The 24,777-nt window shown below is 46.1% G+C and overlaps 1 protein-coding gene across 4 annotated transcripts in view; it reads right to left on the bottom strand.

Moving 5' to 3' along the window:
* LOC139050018 (phospholipid-transporting ATPase ABCA3-like) overlaps positions 1–24,777 on the bottom strand; it is a 278,463-nt gene that overhangs the window by 67,069 nt on the left and 186,617 nt on the right. For all 4 annotated transcript variants that reach the window (XM_070526088.1, XM_070526089.1, XM_070526090.1 and 1 more), the window contains 3 exons: positions 9,348–9,600; positions 6,651–6,703; positions 2,777–3,215 (listed from right to left, as the gene is read on the bottom strand). In XM_070526088.1, the coding sequence (XP_070382189.1) occupies positions 2,777–3,215; positions 6,651–6,703; positions 9,348–9,600 (745 nt within the window). The remainder of the gene's footprint in view (positions 1–2,776; positions 3,216–6,650; positions 6,704–9,347; positions 9,601–24,777) is intronic.

The following is a 24,777-nucleotide window of genomic DNA, read 5'->3' as shown; positions in this document are numbered from 1 at the left end:
GACTGTATTCGCCACCATCGTTGCGCTATAGGTGTAGCGTGTTTTTGTAGGGACAGGTTCGCCCAACAAAAGTCAGTTTGTTCTTTCACATAATTGCTACTTCGTTCTTCAACGTCACCACCACGCGAGAATATATATATATATATATATATATATATATATATATATATATATATATATATATATATATATATATATATATATATATATATATAGCGAGAGAGAGAGAGAGAGACAAATTGACCCGTGTATTTGTCTCTTCCGAATGACCGCGTTTTACCGTATTATACAAGTCATCGCTAAGCTCGGAACGTCCCCGCATGTATCGGAAAGTTCTCGAACGTTATCGATGGTTCAAGCTGCTGTCTACGTTGAAGCTTCTGTAATCTGATGAGACGTGCGGATTGAATTATGTAGAACTTTCTTGAAGACATCGGGCACCAGCGATTACATTGAACCAATGATGACTCAGGTATAAAAGCCGACGCGCTTGAACGGCAAGCTAGATTTTTGAGGATCACCGACGGCGCTGTGACCGTCGATAGAGCTGCAGTTGCCTGGGAACGGCCACTCTGATGGTCTTGCCAAGGTCGTCGTCGCCACGTGCTTGAAGATTGATGTAATATAGGGTCAGCGTTCAGCTACTATATTGCGTTGTCCGCATATGGAGCGTCTTTCAATGGCTGTGGCCTCAGAAAAAAGTCAACGACGCTCTTGGGCAGGTTGCGTATTAACCCTCCGAAGAACTGTTGCTTGAACCCCTCATCAAGATGCGAAGTTTTTTTTTTCTTTTCTGACATGTCAAGGTCAGCGTGTCTGAACAGGCGAGCCGTCTCTGCTTTGAAAATCGGGATGGTGTCTTTGGGCAGCTCTACTCGGGCTTCTAGCAAAGCTTCGACCCTTCCGTTGCACAGGACGTTCGTAAAGGTTTGCAGGAAGTTGCCATGGTAACTGAACCCATTTTTTCAGGGTCGACTTCCGATGCTCAAGCCACGTTATTGCGGCATCTTCTAAGGCGAAGAATACGCGCCGAAGTTTGTCGTCGCAGTTCCAATTGTTCAAAGTCACGATTCGTTCGTAGGTCTCCAGCCTGGTTTCTGGGTGTTCAGCCAACGATCTATCGAAGATTGGTGGCTCCGTGGGCTTTGGCAGCACGATTGGGGATACTGGGCTCTAATTGTGGTTGTAGACCTGGCCATCTCCTTCGTTTCGTCAGGCAGTAGCCCGCGTTCCGGGTTCCGGGTTTTAGCCTGCAGCATGCTAGATGGTTTAGGACGACGTAGGTGTTTTCTTCGGGGTCCGGACTTTGATCAAGGTTAGCTGGGTGTATCCGGCAAATGAACGCAAAGCACCTCCACCCGATCTCACGCAATAGTGACGGTGAAGAACACAGTAGCAAAAAATGTCAATGGCGAAACTAGTGTTTAATTGGGTGAACCTGTGTCCTGAAAACAGGCTACACTCAAAGAAAAGCGAGACCGGTGAACGCAGTCGGCGATCGTCGTAAATCTGATCAGCTGGTCAAGCGCGTCGGCTTTTATGGAGCAGTCGTCGAATGTTCCAGACTAATCGTTCGGACCCGCGCGCCTTCCACAAAGTTCTACACCATTCGCGTTACGCGAGGAAATCAGCTAACAGAAGGTTCGGCGACAACAGACAGCCGGGTAGAAGCATCGATAACTTTCCAGAAACGTCAGATACATGCAGGCGCGTCCCGTTGTTAAGCGGTGAAACGTGGTCACCCGATAAGGATAAGTACACGTGTCAACATATATATATATATATATATATATATATATATATATATACATATATATATATATATATATATATATATATATATATATATAATGACGAGTCAGAGTAGTTAAGATGGCTGACAACGCACAAACAACAGCCAGCAGCCAGCCTCCCCACTATCTTCTTTCGATCCTTACATAAATATATATATCTATATGTATATATATTGTAAATACAGTCTTCTATTATCCCAACCTCCCCGTTACATATTGCGGAGGGGTGCGCGGTACCACGGCCGCCAACGATGCCCTGCGGTGGATGGACGTCGCATCACCGTCCGCACAATGAATGACGGTGGGCACTCGGGATCAACGTCGGTGCCGCCTCCTACGTTACCGTCACATGTTAGGTCATCGTCACCTTCGGCTGTCGTTGTGCAACCCAAGGATCCTGGTCAGGAAGCACACATACTGACCAGGAAGCATACTGACATACTGGCATACATAGTGACATACTGGTCAGGAAGCAGACATGTGATATATATATATATATATATATATATATATATATATATATATATATATATATATATATATATATATATATATATATATATATACGTTAGAAGTACTGTTAGAGCGCAGCTCTCTGACGCCCGTTCCCGTTCCCGGTGCTGCGTGGTGGAAGGTGGCGAGAGCACGTGATCCTGTTTTTGAGGACAAGGGGAGAGCAAGGCTCGTGCTGCACGCGAGAGATGGCAGCAGGATCGCGCACATCTAAAACAGCGCGCGCGGGATGACCTTGGTTATGGCGAGGCCGACGGAGACGGTGGTGCGAAACGCGGGAACGGGCGTCAGAGAGCTGCGCTCTAACAGTACTTCTAACGCAGGGAAAGGCGCGCCACAACGTACAGAAAGGATAGCACTTGCCCGGTCGTTTCCTCGTATCGTTTCAAGTTGTTTTAAAGGTAACCAACTAGCCGAGCCACATGTACTGAAACTGTATTCAACTTTATACATGGGGTCAGTGTACTCACTCATTCGACTCAAATGCCACTGCCAATGGATAACGGGTGATGAAGGTTGGAAAGTCTTCGTGGATATATCTGCGGAGCACTTTGTCGGCGTCATTTGTGGAGTGCACTGTGCAGCCTTGAGCCTCCACGAGCGTCTGCAGGTTTCGGCTAACGTCGGTGGCCGGTGACTCGCCGACCACGACATGTGATCTCGGGAAGTGGACGCCCAGTTGTACAGGGATGTCGAAGGTCTTGTTATCGCTGTGCACCCGCTTCTTGGCTGCAACTGCTGTCTTCCATGTATTCAGCCCCAGAATTGCTAGTGGCACCAGGAAAAAAAATAAGTAGGCGTCCCAGCTACGCAGCAGGCTTAATAGCCGCTTGACGGAGAGGGCAAAGAACGACCTGGCCATTGTGCGTCGTTTTGTAATTGGCTTGCAGGCAGCGTCAATATCTTCTCCTGCAAGTTCCACGCATAGGAGTGAGCACGCTGCAGAATAAGTGAATATACAGGGTGTTTCTACGTAGACTATAAGTAATATGAAAATGTAGACGCTCTGAAGTAAACGGGTGGTTCTTTCGGAGGCATGTCATCAGCGGTGCCAACCATTGGGTGACCGATGATGCTCGCTAATTAGTCACGAATTAACAAAATTTCAATATGTAACTTTCAATTCCAGCGGTCTCATCACAACTGAGATATTGAAGCGAGCCCTCCATAGAAGCCATACAACTTTTGGATCTAGCAAGGTGGCATTGCCTGAGGAGTTATGGCTAGGTCAAATTCGCCTGTCAGAGCGCACGAATTCGGAAGTGGCAGGCTGAGGCGAGCGAGCCCCGCCTCTCGAGGTGACGTTCTGCTTACGTCACCCAGCAGCGGGCAGGCAGCCAGCGCTCACACAGCTTTGTGTTTTTGGCTGTTGCGGCGCGCTGGCTTTGCGCTCGCATCAGAAGCCCAGTTGCAGTATCGCACGCTCTGCCAGCTGAATTTTCTCGAGCCAGTAGTCTGCGGCGAATTGCATTTTTCTAGATCTAAAAGTTGATATGGCTTGTACGGAGAACATGTTTTTATTTCCCAATCACGAGTAGCCCGCTGAAACTAGAAAATGAAAATTTAATTGATGGATATTTGTTATCCAGATACCAATTAACGCGTATCAACCGCACCCACGCTCACCACCACTGACGGTATATCTGCGCAGGAACCTTCACTTTACTCCTATTTCCAAGTGGTAATTTCTAACTTGTATTGACGTTCTTGGTAAATCACTCCAGATAAGATGAATTGACTTTACAAATCACGGCAACGGGTAGCGCAAAGCAAGCACATACCTCGATATTAATGAGATTGGCGTTTTTTTTTCGCCAAGACAAACATTCTTAGCTACATGTATATATTGTGAGCTTAATGAAGATTGCACCGGGAGGAACACTTGTAGAATGTGTTTGTATGCTTGTGCCCTGTAAACATGGCTTACCAGAATAAATAATTGCTGCGGCAATCTTCATCTAATGAATGAATGTAAAACGTCAATTTCACTTTCTTCACAAGGCGCACCCGGAGCTTGAGGAAAACTTCACCTTGTGAAGGCATCGAAAATAAGAGTTACTATTCTAGTCGTCCTCAGACTGACCAAATGATTACCCCTGTGTACGAGTCCTTGAATTACATGAGCCAACTAATTATTAACCCTTGTAGTGCCACCATCATGCTCTCGTAAGCAGACCACGTTGTGTCAAAGAGGTGCCAATATAATAAAGAGGCTACAGTTTTTAATTAGGCTATCTGCCACTGCAGAAATGACGTTGTTGTTCTCTTAGCTCTATATGAAGCGAGCAAGAGATAGCCGAAGGAAAGAGAAGATAAACTTTTCTTGAAGCATTGTACTCGATCTTTATTTATATATTTCTCTATGCGCAAAAAAAAATATTCATTCAGCGCAAATTATATCGAAACTTCTATCGGCTGAAGTGTGATTCCGAGAACTGCGGTTAACAGGGTCCTGGCGATTGTGTCATAAGAAGTGAGCATCAAAAAGGCATAAGCACTGGCATAAAGAACGAATGAAAAATATAAAGTTTCATTGAGCGAGCTCTCCTTATTTTCAAAAGCTATCGCAGCGCCCTCTAACCGGCACACTAGTATTCTTGCTTTGGCCTAAAATTCACATGCTCGAGGCTGAGTGAGGACTTTCGCCGTAATCACATTAACTACTGTTATGTAGACGTACTGACAAAGACGTACCCTCGGTGTTGACTGCCCAGATGGCGCTGGCCCTATATGTAAGCCTAAGCTTCGAAAATTTAGGTATCCCAGTAGGGACATCCCAGTGAGAGTGCACTGCGACCTTTTTTCGGACCGAAAGTGTAAAGATCCTACAAGACACTCGATCTTTCAGTTGCCTTGACGCTGAATAGTGTTTTATGATGTATTCCGTTGATAATTCCAAAGTGATAACGCCATCGTGGTTAGCTTGCATTTTCCTCAGAGTATTGGCTTTGGAAAGTTTAATTTGCTCAATATCCCAGTTGTACCGGGCAGAGTACCTTAAAATGTTGGCGTGCCGCTGGCACATTTTTGTTTGCGCGTGCGCAACCGCTGTCTCTCAGCTTCTTGCATTGGCACTCTGTATGTCAAGCACATTTTATGCTACGTGACGCTTAGGTGGGAAGCATCGTATGTGCTTCTTGAAAGTGGGCTTTATTTGCGCATCTCGCTGGGTGAATTCCATCGCATTTTATTAGGACGTGCTGGGTAGTCTGCATATCTAGTTTTGCTACAGAAGGCAAACGCCTTATCCTGTCACCCGACCCGGTACGTTTACCAGAGGATTAGCACAACAACATCTTTGACCACGGCTAAATCATCGTGCATCCTCCATGTATTCACGAGGCTTTAACCACTCCGATTATTTCTGGTACACCCCGGCTGGACTGTTTGTACATCATCGTCTGGCGATGGCGTTCGGCGGTGGTACATGGTTTTACGTTTAAGTTAGCCCCGAATGCACACATTTCAACATGTCCAGGCCTATTGTATTCGTGACCTGATCGTTCTTTATTTTGATTTTTTTTTACAGCAGAGGATTTAGCGAAAATCAAAGGGAACCGCAACGATTTACGTGAAGCAACTTTCCAGAATGTCAGTCAAAATGAAAAGAACTAGGATAAAACATTTCGAGGCCCACTCGGGTGATTACACAGCCCTTTCATAACCGTCATTCGCATAGAGTTTAGTATTAACCCCAAACCTTTGAGTAGCACTCCGTCGCGCGCCACGTCAGCGGGGAGGGAGGGAGGGGGAGGGATTATGCTGCCGCACTGCACGTGCACTAGGTGAGTGATGGCAACTTGAAGCGGTGGGCCAAGGTGCTCTGCTCGAGTATTTCAAATCCGAATCAGCAGCAGTGTAGAACAGTATGTGCATATGTATATGCAGATGCAGTGCGGGTATATTACATATATATATATATATATATATATATATATATATATATATATATATATATATATATATATATATATATATATATATAACATAGCAGAGCGGTTCCACTGCAATACTGTTGCATGAAATAAGCAATGCTCCAAATTTGCGTGATGCATGTCACGCATTTCAATTTGTAAAATGCACTTCTGAAGCGTACTGTGACACCTACTTCGAGTGGCATTACTTGTTAATTTTCGTGAAGATGACGGTTCTTTAAGTTGTACAAAGACTCAGTAGCATGTGATTTTGTTACATGAACCCTCTTTTACGGACTTCGTTCCACGCGTTTATATGTTTCATCTGCTGCATGGCTGAGGAACAATCATATTGTGCTTCGGTAAATGAATTGAGTGCTAGCTGTAATAGTTCGCGTTTAAATAAAATTTTGTCTTAAAATGTACATACCTTCTACTGCTTGTTCTCGTGATTTACCCCCTGGTGCCCAGTCCAGGTTTATTCTGTAGGATAACGCAGGACCACAATTATGCCAACAGCCAACTGGGGAAGACTTGGATATCAGTAGTGTAGAATATTTTGAGCTTTCTGAAACATGCACGGCTCGCTATCCGAAAGCTCAAGAACAAAAAAAAAAGAACAACCTTTTAGCATTCCTTAATGAACACTCCAAGCTTGCCATTTTACAGAAGGCAGCGTGGAAGATGTAAAATATTTATGGCAATCTACAAACAATTACATCCTAAATGTACTATACAAGAATGAAAAACAAAGAGTACCGAGGGCCTTGACTTTTCATTTTTCTCAAACAGTGGAATACGTGTTGACACCGCATGCTTTCAAATAAAAAAGATTTTTGTAGTTAAAGAGCACACAATAAATAAATAAAATTGGCAGTGGATTAGCTAGGATATGCCCGCATATACGTAGCGCAAGCTAAGGCATAGCATGGATAGCATTCGTTAATCTTGATTGCAAGTCCCGGTTAGTCTGGTCGTCTAGCTATGTTGCGGCGTTTAGCCAGTCGTTCCGCGCGCTCTTCGTATGTTTCCTAGGCGATTGGTTTCTTTTTCATCGTGTTCGGATCTCGATCCAGGTTTCCTCCTGCTTATCAAAATTGTCGCAGTCCATACTGCCGCCTCTAGTGCGGGTGCGGTGCACGCAAGCTTTCCTTTTCAATCCTCTGACATGTCATCAGGCACGCGACGCCGCTGGCGAAGCGAGCGGAGGCGTGCGCCACGACGAGGAACGGGGTGTGACGTCATACCAAACGGCGGCAGTAAAAGGCGCGGTGCTGCGCAGTGGCGGAACATCTGTGGCTCGGACAAGACGTTCATTTGAGGGATCACCAGTGGTTTGTGCACAGGCGCGAGTAAGAGAGGGCGCGAGAGAGAAAATCGGGGGGCTTTTGCTCCTTGAATATATGACTCTACCTAGGTACTACGGAGGAGGCCTATTAGCGCCTCTTGTAGACTTTTGTCCCTAGGCACCGGCATTGCGGATTGGGGTCGAGTTTGTGCTGGGACGCTGACTACTGGCGCGGAAAAGTAGGTGGAGCAGCGGGTGAAATCAGTCGTGGCGGATCTCTCGTGGCGGATCGTGGCGTGGCGGATCGTGGCGGAGCTTTCTCGCGCCTTACGGCGATGCACCTTGTAAATAACATTACAGATGTTTCTGTGGGAGCAGTAGCGACTGCAGTAGAAACTGGGTCGCATATCTTGATAATCTACAAGGCAGAGCTGAGCGCCTTGGCAACACGGGGTTGAACCAAAGTGGCTGAAAGGCCACCAGTGACGATTACTGACCTACTACCAGCGCCGCAGGTGCCAGAAAGTCTGTCCGACGAACCTTCAGAGGCAAAGTTCTGACTGGTGTTTCAGAATTCGTGGGGCGCGGTGGTGGTTCTGAACTTAGCATCAATAGTTGGCGGCTAGACATGTTTATATTTATTAAATTGTGTTTTTTTACTAATTACAACAACGTGCCATTATTTAGCTTAAGACCCCCGATTTATAAAACACCAGTCAGAACATTGCCACTTCAGACACAGCGATCACCAAACGGGGCATCAGTGCCCTGCCTCACCGCTCGGCTATAGCCAGCGGCAGAGCGTAAATAAATTCGACACCAATCCACAATGCCGGTATGTCTAGGGGACAAAGGTATACAACACACGCTAAGAAACCGCCTTAAGTGCCTAGGCAGAATAATTTATTCAAGGAGCAAAAGCCCCCAGATTTTCTCTCACGCACCCGCTCTTACTCGCGCCTGCGCGCAAACGACTGCCGGCCCCGCAAATGAACGTCTGGTGTGGTTTGGCGCCACTAGTGGCGCGTGCGCAGTAGTGACAAGGGAGCGAGAGAGAGAAAAATACCCGCGGCGAGGCACGCTTTGAAACGTCATGTGCCTCCTCGGAGCACCGCCATGGCCAAATTGGAAGTTCGCGGCCAGTAAAGCTTTCGCATTGTAAAGCGTGCAGGTTGAACACTGTAGGCGCCTCAACTACTCACTCGTGACACGAAGCGCGACGTCATCACAGTCAAGGGTTTAAAACTTGGCATTTACTTTTATGAAAAGAACGAGGTAAGTTACAGCATTTTATTGGCGGGTCCGAAATATCTCCTCCGATGTTACCAGTAGATGGGCGAAAGTTAGCTAGCCAATGACTGAGTCCTGTTGCTCGTTAGATTTTCGTGAATTCTCGATATAATTATATTAGCCTTCAACTGATAATTCATATACGAGCTTCCGACTTTTTCTACGTTTTTCTTTGTTTATTCTCGTTTGTTTTATTCTCTTTCCTTTTTTCTTTAACCTGCATCATATCACTGGTTCAGCTCATCGCATGTAACGACAAAGAGCAGTTCTACATAGGTGTAGTGGACGCGATTCCCTTATTTCTCACTCTGAAGAATCATGTGATTCACAGGCGCTATTCCCAAATGAGCCCAGTCACGCTGCACTAGAGCGGTGTTTCCTTTCCCCACTCATGTTCTGCCAAACATGAAGCACTGTGTGTGCCAAAGTCTTCTTTATCCTCATCCGGTCGTTTTGCTCTCGCCTCACTAAAGCATTGCCGTGACATGTTCATCGATAATACCAGATCTACAATGATATATTCATTGACTGATATACAGAGCAACCTACTTCAGGTAGACGTCCTTCATCGATGCGACAGTGACTCCAATGCCAGCAATGCCCAGCTTTTCGAGGGAGCTTTCCAGCGTCCTGAACATGGCCGGGAAACCCTTAATGTCCAACGTGCCCAGCGCGACGGACACCTCTTCTTGCTTCTCATCATCGACGACCGCCGCTCGTGTGGTCTTGCGGACGATGTGCATTACGTCATGGAGTTTGAAGGCATTTTTCACCTTGGATAACGTCAGCTTGTATCCAACGCCTGCGTGCATACAGGATGCAGTTAAGGACGGATCGTCGTTACAGGGCTTATGTGTAGAAACATGGCATCGACAGCCGAATCGGCTCAGCATAGCTGCGGAGTTACGCTGCCTAGGAGGTAGTCACGTGTTCAGTTTACTCGCTCTATGATCGCTTCCGTGATGGCGGCTATATATATATATATATATATATATATATATATATATATATATATATATATATATATATATATATATATATTATATATATATATATATAAACAATTCCTTCAAAGTTGTAGCTAACCTGACAACTGATAAATAAGAAAACAGCACCCTGTATAAGAGGCTTTCCAAAGCCTTCTCCAAGTACTAGGCTTAAGGATCACGTCCGTGGCTGAGCCTCAAAAACTCGTGGTCAACTTTCTGCGGCCATGAAGGCGAAGCAACAGCGGAGGAGATGCTTCGCGCGTCTCAGTGCACCAAGTAGTCTGGCAGCGCTTCACAGCAGTTTATTTGGTTTCTGTAACCAGATATTTAATCAGCGGTTAGCTCTCATTTAGGGCGGTTTCGCATTCGCCCAAATGCAGAAAAATAAAAGCAGAAAAGCGTACTTCGTCTATAACACTCATTGGTGTATATCGCCTTTATTTGTTGTAAGATGTGTATGGTTTCCTAAGCTTCAACTACCACGACTGAAAGTACTGAACTACGCTTTCTTAGACGCACTTTTGTTAGCAACGTTTCTCCGCATCTTTCCATTCAATAATACAAAAGTTGTGCGCAAGCCAGAATGACAGCTCCCACACATTCTGCGTTGCACCACCACGGCATCGGCTTTCACGAGCGCCGTGTGGAACCAATAATCTTACTTGCAAATTAAAGCCGGTATACCGCTGGCATGAAAAGACGAAGGCTTAAAATGCCGCGAATATGTTGTGTTTTCTATTTTATTTAAATATACTTGCATGACGACGTTAATTATTTAATACTTGATCATTATGTTTCCAAGCTAAATCATAGCTCCAAGAAACGTTGGGTAGAGATTGGATTTCATATTGAGCGCATCGTAGCATGCCGGCCTGCGCCACCGAAGAGCAGTTGTTGAGAAGATCCCTTAATGGCCTCGCTATAAAATTCGTTAATTTGCGTCAATGGCAAACAAGCATCAGTTGTCTAAAATCATTGTGGATTGCAATAGCCTGGTCTCGCTTAATGGCCGGCAGACAGTGCATCGACGTCGTTACCAGCTAAGCGTTATCGCAAAGGGACAAAGGTAGCAACTATGCATAATGACCATATTTTGATCGCACCTTTTATTAGGCCGTGCTTTTCTAATATCGCTTGTGAAATATTGCGGAATTATTGTAACAGCTAATAGAGAACTGATACAAAGGTGTAAACTTACGACTTCATCTTTTTTTTTTCGGGGGGGGGGGAGGCCTTCTACCAGACACAGGAGCTTAAAATAAATTAAAATAGTGGAAAGCGTGACATCCAATTTAATCCGGCGAGTCGTACGCGTGACTATGTATACATGTGTGGCGTCAAATTGTAGCATATTATAAGATTATTATCACGTGATTTTAAGAATCGATGTCACTAATATTATCGCATTCAATATGAGATCCGATGCGTCCTGTTTTGCTGTACGATAGGTGGCACATGCACACAAACATACATAAACTTGTGTTTGTGCACAGCTACATAAGCACAGCTACATAGGCACAGCTACTGTACTACTGAGACATGACTGTTCATTAGCGCGCTAGGGCGCGCGAATGCTCAGTTCTCGATTGGTATGGTATTGCTGCACTTCCGCACGATAACTTGGCACTGCTAAAGCTCTGTAATATCGCACATGCACTTATACCAAACACCACGGTGGCGAAGCCGGTGGAAGATCGCCTAGATCGTCCATACAACTGTTAACACAATGAAATGTGGTAACAGCCACATTTACAGTACAGCCACATGCTCGGCAATCGTTCGCTAGGTATGAAGCGATCTTGCCTTTCAAGTACCAATGATACCAGTTTCAAATTATCGAAAGTTCAGAGAAAGTGTGATAATTCACAACACGGATGGGCATGACAAGTCGTACTTGTGTGCAAATGTTTGAGTGAAAACTCGAAATTGTGTGTCTAGATTGAGTGTTTTGCGGCAAAGCGTACTTTGGACAGAGAGGGCGTTTAAGCATAAGAGTGAACTAAACAACCACTGTATAGCAAAAGCGATATCACCTCATCTTGACTTGCCGAGATTCTGCGTTTTTCGAGTGCCTGTGTTAGATTACACGACTTCACTGTGTACACCGAGTGTAGCCGGCGGGATAATTCATCGAAGCCTTCCATATCAGGAAAAAGCACACCGTCTGCAGGAGGCAGTAGTCCTTACGAATTTACAACAAACTGCTCGGTCAAGTTGTCGGCGCGTATGCCAGACGGTAACAGGCTGGTCGTAATTTACGTTAGAACAACAGGCTGGACATGACCTATCTTGTTTTACTTCTTTTCCCACCACTGATCTAGCTTCGATGTAATGCGACAAATTATTAGTCTCCTTTTTGATTTTTGTATGTTAAGCTGCTTTTGTTTTTAGTAATTTTCATGATTCACAGCACCGTAGCCTAAAGGAAGAGAACTTGTCCGCGAAAAAATAACACGTTTTATTATTAACGCGTCTGCATAATCCTCTGCCTGAATCTGTGATAAGTATTCCCTTCACTGTTCTGATGTGTAGCGTAGTTTTGCTCTTGCTTTTCATTTTATAGCAATAGCAAATTCATGAGCACTCCAGTCGCATTACTGCCGTACGCGTCGGCGCCGCCGTGAGGTTCCGTAAAAAATCCAAGTGCGATAAACCATCGTCGTGCGATCTATGTTGTACGTGCGATTGAAAGCGTGTGACAGGGGACGGTGATCGTGAATATGTCTTGTGCAAGTAAGGGAGGGGTGCGGGGAGGAAGCTCGTCGTCTTCCATCGCGCGCTAGTCTCCAGGGGGAGGGTGGGGAGGGGCGGTTCTGCTGCGGATGGACCGGCGCGTATTTACAATTGCTAGTAGGTAGAGCGGGGCGTGGCACTTGCGGAGACGATGGACGTTTGCGCGCATGTGTGAGTAAGAGCAGGTGCGAGAGAGGAGATGTGGAGACTTTTGTTGCTTCATTATACGACTCTGCCTAAGCACTACGGTGGAGTTTTTAGAGCGCGTTGTATGCGTTGTGCCCTGGGCGTGCCCGGAGAAATCGCGGGGCATGGTAGTGCTGAACTTAGCATCGCAAGTTGGCGGCTGGGCGTAACTATATTTATTCAAATGTGCTTTTTACTAATTAAAACAACGAGTCATTATTATGCATTATTGTCGGCTCGCCGATGTCTGCTCGTGCCAGGCGAATATCAGATCGGCTGTCCGCTGTCACGCACAGCAAATTTTTTTATACGAACACCCCCTGGCACGCTTCGGCCTCCGCGGACCCAACACACAGGCCGCCTTGCTTCCAGCTTCGATCACCCCGCTACCGGTTGGGTGCTCTGGAGATCCTGCGCTGCCTGCTTAAATATGACATCAGGTGCTCTCTTGAGGCCTCCGTTTGCCGGTTACATGTGCCCTCCTGGAGCTTTGCTTGTAAAAAATGCTATCTATTGTGGCGACTAAAAAAATCCACCAGCAACTTATACAACACCAGTCAGGACCTTGCCCCTTCAGACAAAGCGATCTTCAAATTGGGCGTCCGTGCCCACTACCCCAGCGGGCATCCAGCGGTGGAAGGTAAACAAACTGGACCGCACTCCGCAATGCCGGCATGTCTAGGGGACAAACGCATACAGCACATGTTAAGAAACATTTGCAGCGGTTTTGCAGTTTTGCAGCGGTGGCGTAGAGGTAGAACACCCGCCTCGCGTGCAAGAGGTCCGTGGTTCGAATCCCGGTGCCGGCAATTTTCCACCGGATTTAAAAAAAAAGAACAAAAAATCCGCGTGTTGGTAAAAATTGCACAAAAAGGCCTGGAGTGTGGCCTGATCCCGGTGACCAGAACCGGTAACGCACTCCCTCACCAGAGCAGGATTGGCCACCCTGGTGCAGTACTTAGCCACAACCTCCTATGAACACAACAATCAAACCCCGGCCCTCCCCAGTCAAAAATTCCATCAAGCTACCGCCTTACATGTCTGATGGCTATACGTAATTTCGGACCTTGAAGGTCTACCAGTCTGATGGTATACCGGTCTGATGGTCTACCGGTCTGATGGTCTACCAGTCTGATGGGCTACCAGTCTATTGGTCTTTACCAGTCTACTGGTCTACCAATCTATCGGTCCCTATTAGTTTGTCCATTAATGGCACAAATGCATGATTGCATCAATTTTAAGACATATTGGCACAGCTAGTCCTACGCAGGCTGAAGGAATAACATTCTTGTTGTGCGTCTCAACCACCCAGGCAGCACACCAGCATTGGTCCAACCATGGCCCGATGCTGGCAGAAATTGGTACCAATGTTTGACCAATGTTGGCATATTGGCAAAGTGCAACCCAATCCAATGCTGGCCCAGCGTTAAAGCCAAGATTGGACCAATGTTATGCCAATGCAGCAGCCATCGTAGGACCAGCGTTAAAGCCAAGATTGGGCCAATGTTATGCCAATGCAGCAGCCATTGTGCTGGCAGCGTAGGACCAGCGTTAAAGCCAAGATTGGACCAATGTTATGCCAATGCAGCAGACATCGTAGGACCAGCGTTAAAGCCAAGATTGGGCCAATGTTATGCCAATGCAGCAGCCATCGTGCTGCCAGCGTAGTACCAGTGTTGAGCCATATCGTTGCCATTCTTAATGCCAGCTTTGAGCCAATGCCCTTTGCATGACGAATATTCTAGATATGCTGGCTTTAGAGCACGCACGTATTCTTACCGCAAACATTTTGCTAGCGGCATTTTTTGTAGCAATTGTCCCCTTTCCGTTTTCCTCAATAGTAGCTAGGAAAGCTCGACAAAAAGATGTCAAGAAGCAGAAGTCATATATGATTGCAAATAATAATAAAAGAATACTGAAATTGACGTTTATGACAGTTTATTTGCGAATAAATTTTCACAAACAGGCATTTTTCGTGGACCTAGATGGGTGACGCTCGGTTATCTTCAAACAGTTTATTTACTGGCACTGCCCTCAGGATAGGAATTGGGCAAGGTGCCGAGGACGGTGGGCTGGCCAGGGGTTTCAGGGCAGGGAGCTGACGTCGGTAGGCAGGTTTGTCAGTGCTTGGATGACAGCGGGCTTATCAGGCCCCCGAGGACCACGATAACGCGGTGGTTTCGTTGATATTGCTACAATATCCCATAGCGACTTCACCATTACTTGGAGGCAATGTTTGCACTGTAAAATGAAAAGAAACATTGTCAGAGTTGTTGGTATGACAAATGTATGTGGGATAGTTTTCATTTGAAAAATCGCCATACTGCCACAATATTATAAGTCTGAGCAGAGAGTTCGAAGGGGTGAATCAAGAAACTTTCTTGCAAGAGATTTGTCAGGTAACACTTCTTGATATTTCGACATATATGGCATACCTTGTACAAGGTCTAACGTAATATTTAGAACAGACATAAAATGCGCAGGATCCATCCGCTTTGTTTACAGCTCACAACTAGTCAGCGTAACACTTTAAAATTAAAAATTGCAGCAAAACCTGCTGCAGCACAAAAAGCCTAGTTTCAGACTGTGTAGACACAATGCGGCCTTCGTGCGAAATTTTTAATGTGGAAACCGAGAAGTTCCGTCAAGAAACACTAGTAAAAGAAGCATTTATTATACGAAAAGAAAGAAATACTGTCAGCTGGAAATGATGCTTGACCTATACCAGTGAGAAGAAGCGCGGTTCCTCGGTATCACTAGCAGGATCAGGCCGCACGCGTGGTTTGATAAAATCATAGTCCTGGAATTTGGGTGAAATTCACAGAGATTTACACGTGGTTCTACTCCAGGCACTATTCAAAGACTGCAAATAAAAAGAGCTATTTAATTACAGGCACTCTACATTAGCCAGGCCTGTTTCAGTAATATATATACCGCGTGATATTGCTTGGGTGATATAGCTTGGGTGATATTGCTTCTGATAAAACTTATAACATGCGCAAAACAAATGCACTCACCTTTGTATGATTCATGCTTCTTTGTATCCGAGTTCATCCCACATCGAAGACGGTGGCCACGAGCGCCGACTTTTTTTCTAATTGTTGTTTCGCCTATATTAATTCTAACACTCACAAAAATTCGTGGCCATATTGCTGCGTATTTCAATATGTAGGCGTCTCAGTAGGAATGACGAGCGCAAGCGAGCATTTTTCACGAGAGGAGTGCGCTGGCAAGAACGGACGGCAAGCACTCAGGCCGTGTTGCACCCAGTCGGCGTGCTAGCGACGCATAGAAGGAAAGAGCGAAAGGAAAGGGTGAACGAAGAATGCGGCGTAAACGCCACTTTCCCCCGCTGAACCTAGCCCGACCGGGTTTTGGGGTGGCAGCGATGGAGGGCGACAAGGAGGACAATAGTGACCCCGCGGCATTCCCCCATCCTTCCCAGAGCACCAAATTCGACACAGCAGCTTATGGCTGCCTGAACGCTTGACTGATAGCATTGACCAGGCTCACCTGGGTGCGTGGGGGAGAGGCAATGGGGGGCTGAAGGACGGAAAGCTAGACCGAAAAAAAAAATCCGGAATGCGCCGGGCCTACTAAAGGCAATGCAAGAGGTTGTTGACACGCAAATGCCAAAACGTGCAATTAATTTTTTTTCTGTCAGGGGCATTCATACAAGGAGCTTACTACACATGCACGAACAAACAAATATATTAGAATAGGAGCATGATGTCGCCGCAACATGCCATGCATGCTAAACAAACAAACAATAGTTTCACTAATGCATATGCGCTCATTCTCGATGCAATATAAAACGGTTCCATCAGCTCTGAGGCACTGTAATTCTCGATTCTCCTCAGAATCTTGACCCACTAAAGCCGCGGAGCGTACATGCAAAAAATACAATGCGCAGGCAAATTCGCAATACCGTTGCGTCTTATGTTAAGCTCAAGTTCTTATTCACGATCAATAAAGCAGCGGCTAAATTTATGCGACTTCCCCTGATTGCTACGTGGTACACTGGCTTTTCTCTTTAGGGGACACATTTCGGTAAAGGAGAAGTGCAATAATGGTGGTGTACCATTCATGGAGTTGACATGGGAGAACATATTTTTGGTTCCTGCGCAGTGTGCCTGTTATCAGTGCGTTAGTTTTCAAAACACGTTGTTCAATCTCAGCAAGTCGTAGAGCACTAAAAGGCGACAAGGTGAAAATTAGCTTATTACGGGCCAATGTCCTCCAAAGAAATCCAACTAGTAACCCATATTGGCAAATCCATACGAAAGTCGGTCCAATAATTCCCGCCTTGTTGAACGGCAGTGCCAATATTGTTTACTGACTGTGTAAAGTGGGCCAACATTGGATCTCTATCAGAATGGCACAGCCAATATTGTTTACTGACTGTGTAAAGTGGGCCAACATTGGATCTCTATCAGAATGGCACAGCCAATATTTTTTGCTGACTGTGTAATGTGGGCCAACGTTGGATCTGTATCAGAATGGCACAGCCAATATTGACACCACGCTGTTAACCTTAGGCAAACATTGGGCCAGGAACCAGAATGGCACTGCCAATATTGGAACCACGCTGCTAATCTTAGGCCGTCATTGGGCCAAGAAGTGCCGATATGTTTCCAACGTTGGCCCAACCTGACGTGCCACCTGGGCAGCTTGTATGCCAGTCAGTAGGCAGGCATGTGCGCATTCCACACTCCATTTTAGAGCGCAGCTCTTTGGCGTCCGTTCCTGGGTTTCGCGTCGTCGTCGGCGTCGGCGTCGTCGTCGGCGTCGGCGTTGTCGTCGGCGTTGTCGTCGGCCTCGTAACCAGCTCGCCTCCGCCGCCGCGCTCCGCCGCCGCGCATGCGCCGCTGCTCCGCCGCCGCGCATGCGCGCTGTCGGCTCTCCGGGCGAGGGAGGATGATGGAAGGGAGGAGGAGAGACTGTGAAGGAGGGCTGGCTACACAAATGGCTCTTTGGCGTCCGTTCCTGGGTTTCGCGTCGTCGTCGGCCTCGTAACCAGCTCCGCCCCCCTTTCATCCCCCCAGCGCTAGCAGCGACCGACTGATACCGCTTTCGTGAGTCCGCTACCGCACTCACGAAAGACGTCGTGCACTTCCTGCAACTCGCATTAACCGTCCATCGATCCACACCGATGTTAGTAGTGGGGGACTTTAATGTTGACATAAAGACAAACAGCAATTTCCTAACACTTATGCGGGAGCACATCCCGTTCCTATCGCTCGTAACGCGTCCCACGGCTGTGACAACCTCGCGAGGCACTTGTATAGATCTCGTCTTTGAGAATCAAGCATTGGTGTACCAAGTCGAACATATATCAGTCTATTTCTCCGACCACAAAGCTTCCTTCATGACTGTCAAGAACTGTTAATGGAGTCTTTGTTAAAGGAATACGTGTGAAAAATAAAAAAAAAATCTGTGATAGCGCATACATGTGTTGCTCGATTTCTTTGCCTCAATCTATCGAAAAGGTGAAACAGCTTATTTGCTGCGCTCAAATTTCGCATTAGGAAGTAACGTAATCGTCGGTAATTTTTTTAACAGGTCAAACAAAATTAAGGAAATTGAAGCTTTAATTGCACTCGACATGACCAGTTCGGTTTTGTCGTTACATTGATGAAATCAGCGGTGCAAAAGAGCAACGCATAGATGCATGGTGTACTGCTCGGCAGCCACAAAAATAGAGTACGAGACCTTAATCACCCGCTGAGCTTATGAGTTGATGACAAGTCACCGAAAAATATTGTAGCGCAGCCTTCATTCCGCTTCTAACTGGCCCAAGTTTGTGATGTCGCTTATATATACTATATATACATAATATACTCACGCGGTAGCTGTGCTAAAATAGCGGCAATTAGTTTCTGCTCTCCTCGACACTCTTAAGGTAGCGCAACTCATGTTATTGTGTAACCGTAATTAACATGAGGTGAAGAAATATCATTCACCGATGTACTGCGGAAAGCCACTCGGTTGCTAGTTGCCTCATGCATCTGCCGATTTCGGCACCACAAAGGCTAAATAAAAGTAAAAGCACTAAACAAAGACTGATCGCGGTTTCGATTACTGCAGATTTTTCATGAGGTTTTACACGTTCAACTCGGTTAATCGGCTGCGCGGAAGTTTTCGTTTCGGACGGTCATGACGCCCGTAGAAATCTATCTAACATTTAAGCGCCCTACTGGTGTACAAAAGCTACATGTAAAGGATCTCCAATAAACGACAAGACTCTTAGTGGCATTGGAGGGTTACCTGTAAGAGTTTTTACATGACTTTTAAGAGCCCTGTTTGTATTGGGAGGGTGCATATAGACACTCTTGACTGACCTTTAAGAACCCTATTGGTATTGGGAGAGTACCTGTAGGAATCCCTGAGTGACCTTTAAGAATCCTATTGCTATTGGGAGAGTGCCTGTAGGAATTCCTGACTGACCTTTAAGAATCCTATTGGTATTGGGAGAGTACCTGTAAGAATTCCTGACTGACCTTCAAGAACTCTACAAGTCCATTAAGATAGCCATGACGGATTTTTTGACCGGGTCAGTCCCCAGCAGCTGCAAAGCAACTGACCACGGCGGCGGTCAGACCTGCGACGCAGCAGAGGTTGCTAAGAATCACTGGCTCCGGACAGGCCGCCATTGGAATATGAACCTGGCAACGTTTAACGCTAGAACGTTATCTAGTGAGGCGAGTCTAGCAGTGCTATTGGAAGAATTAGAGGGCAGTAAGTGGGATATAATAGGGCTCAGTGAAGTTAGGAGACGAAAAGACGAAAAGCATATACAGTGCTAAATAGCGGGCACGTCCTGTGCTACCGGGGCTTAGCGGAGAGAAGAGAACTGGGAGTCGGATTCCTGGTTAATAAGAACATAGCTGGTAACATACAGGAATTCTATAGCATTAATGAGAGGGTGGCAGGTCTTGTTGTGAAACTTAATAAGAGATACAAAATGAAGATTGTACAGGTCTACGCCCCTATATCCAATCATGATGACCAGGAAGTCGAAAGCTTCTATGAAGACGTGGAATCGGCGATGGGTAGAGTGAAAACTAAATACACTATATTAATGGGCGACTTTAATGCCAAGGTAGGCAGGAAGCAGGCTGGAGACAAAGCAGTGGGGGAATATGGCAGAGGCACTAGGAATAGCAGGGGAGAGTTATTAGTAGAGTTTGCGGAACAGAATAACATGAGGATAATGAATACCTTCTTCCGCAAGCGGGATAGCCGAAAGTGGACGTGGAGGAGCCCGAACGGCGAGACTAGAAATGAAATAGACTTCATACTCTGCGCTAACCCTGGCATCATACAAGATGTGGACGTGCTCGGCAAGGTGCGCTGCAGTGACCACAGGATGGTAAGAACTCGAATTAGCTTAGACCTGAGGAGGGAACGGAAGAAACTGGTACATAAGAAGCCGATTAATGAGTTAGCGGTAAGAGGGAAAATAGAGGAATTCCAGATCAAGCTACAGAACAGGTATTCAGCTTTAACTCAGGAAGAGGACCTTAGTGTTGAAGCAATGAACGACAATCTTGTGGGCATCATTAAGGAGTGTGCAACGGAAGTCGGTGGTAACTCCGTTAGGCAGGATACCAGTAAACTATCGCAGGAGACGAAAGATCTGATCAAGAAACGCCAATGTATGAAAGCATCTAACCCTACAGCTAGTATAGAACTGGCAGAACTTTCGAAGTTAATCAACAAGCGTAAGACAGCTGACATAAGGAAGTATAATATGGACAGAATTGAACATGCTCTCAGGAACGGAGGAAGCCTAAAAACAGTGAAGAAGAAACTAGGAATTGGCAAGAATCAGATGTATGCGTTAAGAGACAAAGCCGGCAATATCATTACTAATATGGATGAGATAGTTCAAGTGGCTGAGGAGTTCTATAGAGATTTATACAGCACCAGTGGCACCCACGACGATAATGGAAGAGAAAATAGTCTAGAGGAATTCGAAATCCCGAAGGTAACGCCGGAAGAAGTAAAGAAAGCCTTAGGAGATATGCAAAGGGGGAAGGCAGCTGGGGAGGATCAGGTAACAGCAGATTTGTTGAAGGATGGTGGACAGATTGTTCTAGAGAAACTGGCCACCCTGTATACGCAATGCCTCATGACCTCGAGCGTACAGGAATCATGGAAGAACGCTAACATAATCCTAATCCATAAGAAAGGGGACGCCAAAGACTTGAAAAATTACAGACCGATCAGCTTACTGTCCGTTGCCTACAAACTATTTACTAAGCTAATTGCAAATAGAATCAGGAACACCTTAGACTTCTGTCAACCAAAGGACCAGGCAGGATTCCGTAAAGGCTACTCAACAATAGACCATATTCACACTATCAATCAAGTGATAGAGAAATGTGCAGAATATAACCAACCCTTATATATAGCTTTCATTGATTACGAGAAAGCCTTTGATTCAGTCGAAACCTCAGCAGTCATGGAGGCATTACGGAATCAGGGTGTAGATGAGCCATATGTAAAAATACTGGAAGATATCTATAGCGGCTCCACAGCCACCGTAGTCCTCCATAAAGCAAGCAACAAAATCCCAATAAAGAAAGGCGTCAGGCAGGGAGATACGATATCTCCAATGCTATTCACAGCGTGTTTACAGGAGGTATTCAGAGACCTGGATTGGGAAGAATTGGGGATAAAAGTTAATGGAGAATACCTTAGTAACTTGCGATTCGCTGATGATATTGCCTTGCTTAGAAACTCAGGGGACCAATTGCAATGCATGCTCACTGACCTGCAGAGGCAGAGCAGAAGAGTGGGTCTAAAAATTAATCTGCAGAAAACTAAAGTAATGCTTAACAGTCTCGGGAGAGAACAGCAATTTACAATAGGCAGCGAGGCACTGGAAGTCGTAAGGGAATACATCTACTTAGGGCAGGTAGTGACGGCGGATCCGGATCATGAGACGGAAATAATCAGAAGAATAAGAATGGGCTGGGGTGCGTTTGGCAGGCATTCCCAAATGATGAACAGCAGGTTGCCGTTATCCCTCAAGAGAAAAGTATATAATAGCTGTGTCTTACCAGTACTCACCTACGGGGCAGAAACCTGGAGGCTTACGAAAAGGGTTCTACTCAAACTGAGGACGACACAACGAGCTATGGAAAGAAGAATGATAGGTGTAACGTTAAGGGATAAGAAAAGAGCAGATTGGGTGAGGGAACAAACGTGAGTTAATGACATCTTAGTTGAAATCAAGAAAAAGAAAGGGGCATGGGCAGGACATGTAACGAGGAGGGAAGATAACCGATGGTCATTTAGGGTTACGGACTGGATCCCAAGGGAAGGGAAGCGTAGCAGGGGGCGGCAGAAAGTTAGGTGGGCGGATGAGATTAAGAAGTTTGCAGGCACGGCATGGCTACAATTAGTGCATGACCGGGGTTGTTGGAGAAGCATGGGAGAGGCCTTTGCCCTGCAGTGGGCGCAACCAGGCTGATGATGATGATGATGAAGAAACATCCTCCGTTGTGCCTAGGCAGACTCACGTATTCAAGGAGCAAAGGCCCCCAGATTTTCCCTCACGTGCCTGCTCTTACTCGCGCCTGCGCAGAAACGTCGAAAGCCGTGAGAAACGCCACGCCCCACTGTACCTACAAGCCATTGTAAAAACACGGTCCAGGCGGCCGCGGGTGGCAGCGCACGCCCGCGCGGGAAGTTCTATATTGAAAGCCATCTGCCAGGGGAATCGAGTCTGCCGCGCACCGTGCTTTCGTGGCTTAGTTCGCGTTGGTCACAGATGCAGCACCAAGGTAAATGCGCGCGCCGCTGCTGCCGTGCATCCTCGATCGAGCATTTTAACGGCGAGTTTCCGCGGTAATTGAGTGAGATGTGTTCATGTTCGCTTGTGCGCGCGTTACACGATGTTGTTAATTTAGTTAGTATGTCTGTATGTACAAGTTTATACCGCCGATAAGACTACTATATTTACTATGCATGAATGCCCACCACAATCGATTATTCGCCTTTGGGGCAAAACTACGCATTTGCCCTTTATAACGGCTATGTTGTTCTGGAGAGCTCTTCGATGGTTTTCGCTTTGCGGCATAGGCCGGCGTGGTTGACATCAAAAGGCAATGTAATGCAACCCTTGTCGTAGCCACTAGTTTTCTTTGAAACGTTACGATGAATGATCATAAACATTACCGTGCGAATACGTTCCTGGGATATTCAACAAATTTTTGCGAAGTTTGTCAGCCAGTAATCTGTTATTGGTGCTCCTCACACCGCATTTTACAATGTCCGCGTTAGAGCCGAGCTCGTATTTTGTATGTTCGCGCAGTGTAATCTTTCGTCCTTACGTGCGAGCCCACAAGTGACCAGGGCGTCGGTGACGAATCAACATATTTACCGCTAACAAACCGATGCTTAGTGTTTTCAACAAGTGTGTGAACGTAGCATCGCCACTTTGGATGTATTAGTTGCTCAGACTGGCATGAATCTGCATCGGATTTTTTGTTTTTATTTATATTAAAGCTTTGTATACAAATAGGACATGTTTTGACGCTGTGGACTGTCCCACGACTGGGTTACTCCTGAGGTTACGTGTGAAGCTTTCTTTGTAGTCGCCGACGGTTTAAGATGACATGATAGGCGGAGGTGCTGAGATCGGGCATAATAATTTTGGAGCGGTGTTATGTGAAAGGCGGTCCGCTCCAAGAGGATAAAGGCAGCCAGAGAGGCAGGTATGTGAGCCGATTGGGTGGCGCAAGCGGTGACATCAGCACGCCAATTGGTGCAGACGTCAAGCGCGCTGGAGGTGGCATGATGTACTGACGCTCAGTCAACCGCCCACATTGATTGGATGTTTGGCTCTTTGCTCTCCACCTCTGCTAGATAGCCTTACTGTATGTTTCGACAAATCTCAGTTAAGAGTCCGTAAATGTCAGCTTTCATTAGTTTTGTGTTTTATCTTGGCGGTGAACTTTGCGCAGAAAGCAATGCTTTGTGTGCAGACATGCGGCGTCAATCGCGTTGAATAGCAGGCCAATATTGGTACTGGCAGTGACGAGTGCGGCTGGTTAGCATAGACGCGTAGACGATTCGGACAAACAAGCTGTGGCCTCAAGCTTGTGTCCCAAGCGGTTGCCGCAGCGTTTAGCGAAGCTATACTGTATGGGTGGAAGACAAGGTGGAGTTGGGCGCAAGTTCCGCAAAACACCAATGTCCCATGACCAGTGACCCAATAAAGCAAGCCAACTGAGTTCCAAGAGAAGCTAAACGCATGAACTCAATGGAGGGTGGTGTCGGGTACGGCAGAGTAGATTATTTAGTTAGTTGGGCTTAATGGTGCACAGGCTACTATAGGCCATGCGGCGCCTGTCAGAAGACGATAGAAAACGCAATGTTCAAGGAGAAAAACGTGACTTACATTATAGTTGATGTAAACAACCATTGGTCTCTAGAAATTCAAAGATGTTAGTGTGGGGCACCAGTGGGCCATCTGCCAGTAATAGAGCAGGGTGTAAAGGTACATGTATATTACATAAGTTGTGTAAAAGCTCCCGTCTCTGTGTTTCAAAGTGTGGAAATGTCATAAGGATAATTGTCACTGTAAGAGGTTCATGCTATTTTTCGCAAGTTGGCGGCTTTTCTTTTCGAAGGAGAAAAGTGTGTGTAACATCCGTGTGTCGAAGCCGAAGTTGACTTCCACTCACCAATAACGGGTTTAGTAAAATGTAGCTCCCTGCTTATACAATAGTCCAGTTCTTGTTGCGATTTTGACACCGAGGCCTTCCTAATAGCAAGTGATACTATCTTCATGTGGCGGTGTTCTATTTGTTATGTCTTGGTATGCTACCATTAATGCGCATCTATCCGCTGCTTGATTACCAGGTATACCAACGTGGCTTGGTACTCAGCAAAACCTACTTAGTCTGCCATATTGGTTTGACGTTACCATGTTTAAAATCTTCCCTAACAGGGGTTTAGATTCGGATGTTATGTGACGAGCCTTCAGTGTGCCTAATGAATCAATATATATCACTGTGTTTCGTGTTCTTCAACGATGATCTTTTGAACCACAGTCC

This window comes from Dermacentor albipictus, chromosome 9 (assembly GCF_038994185.2).
Source record: "Dermacentor albipictus isolate Rhodes 1998 colony chromosome 9, USDA_Dalb.pri_finalv2, whole genome shotgun sequence".
NCBI lineage: Eukaryota > Metazoa > Arthropoda > Arachnida > Ixodida > Ixodidae > Dermacentor > Dermacentor albipictus.
This window is presented reverse-complemented; position numbering and strand designations above follow the sequence as displayed.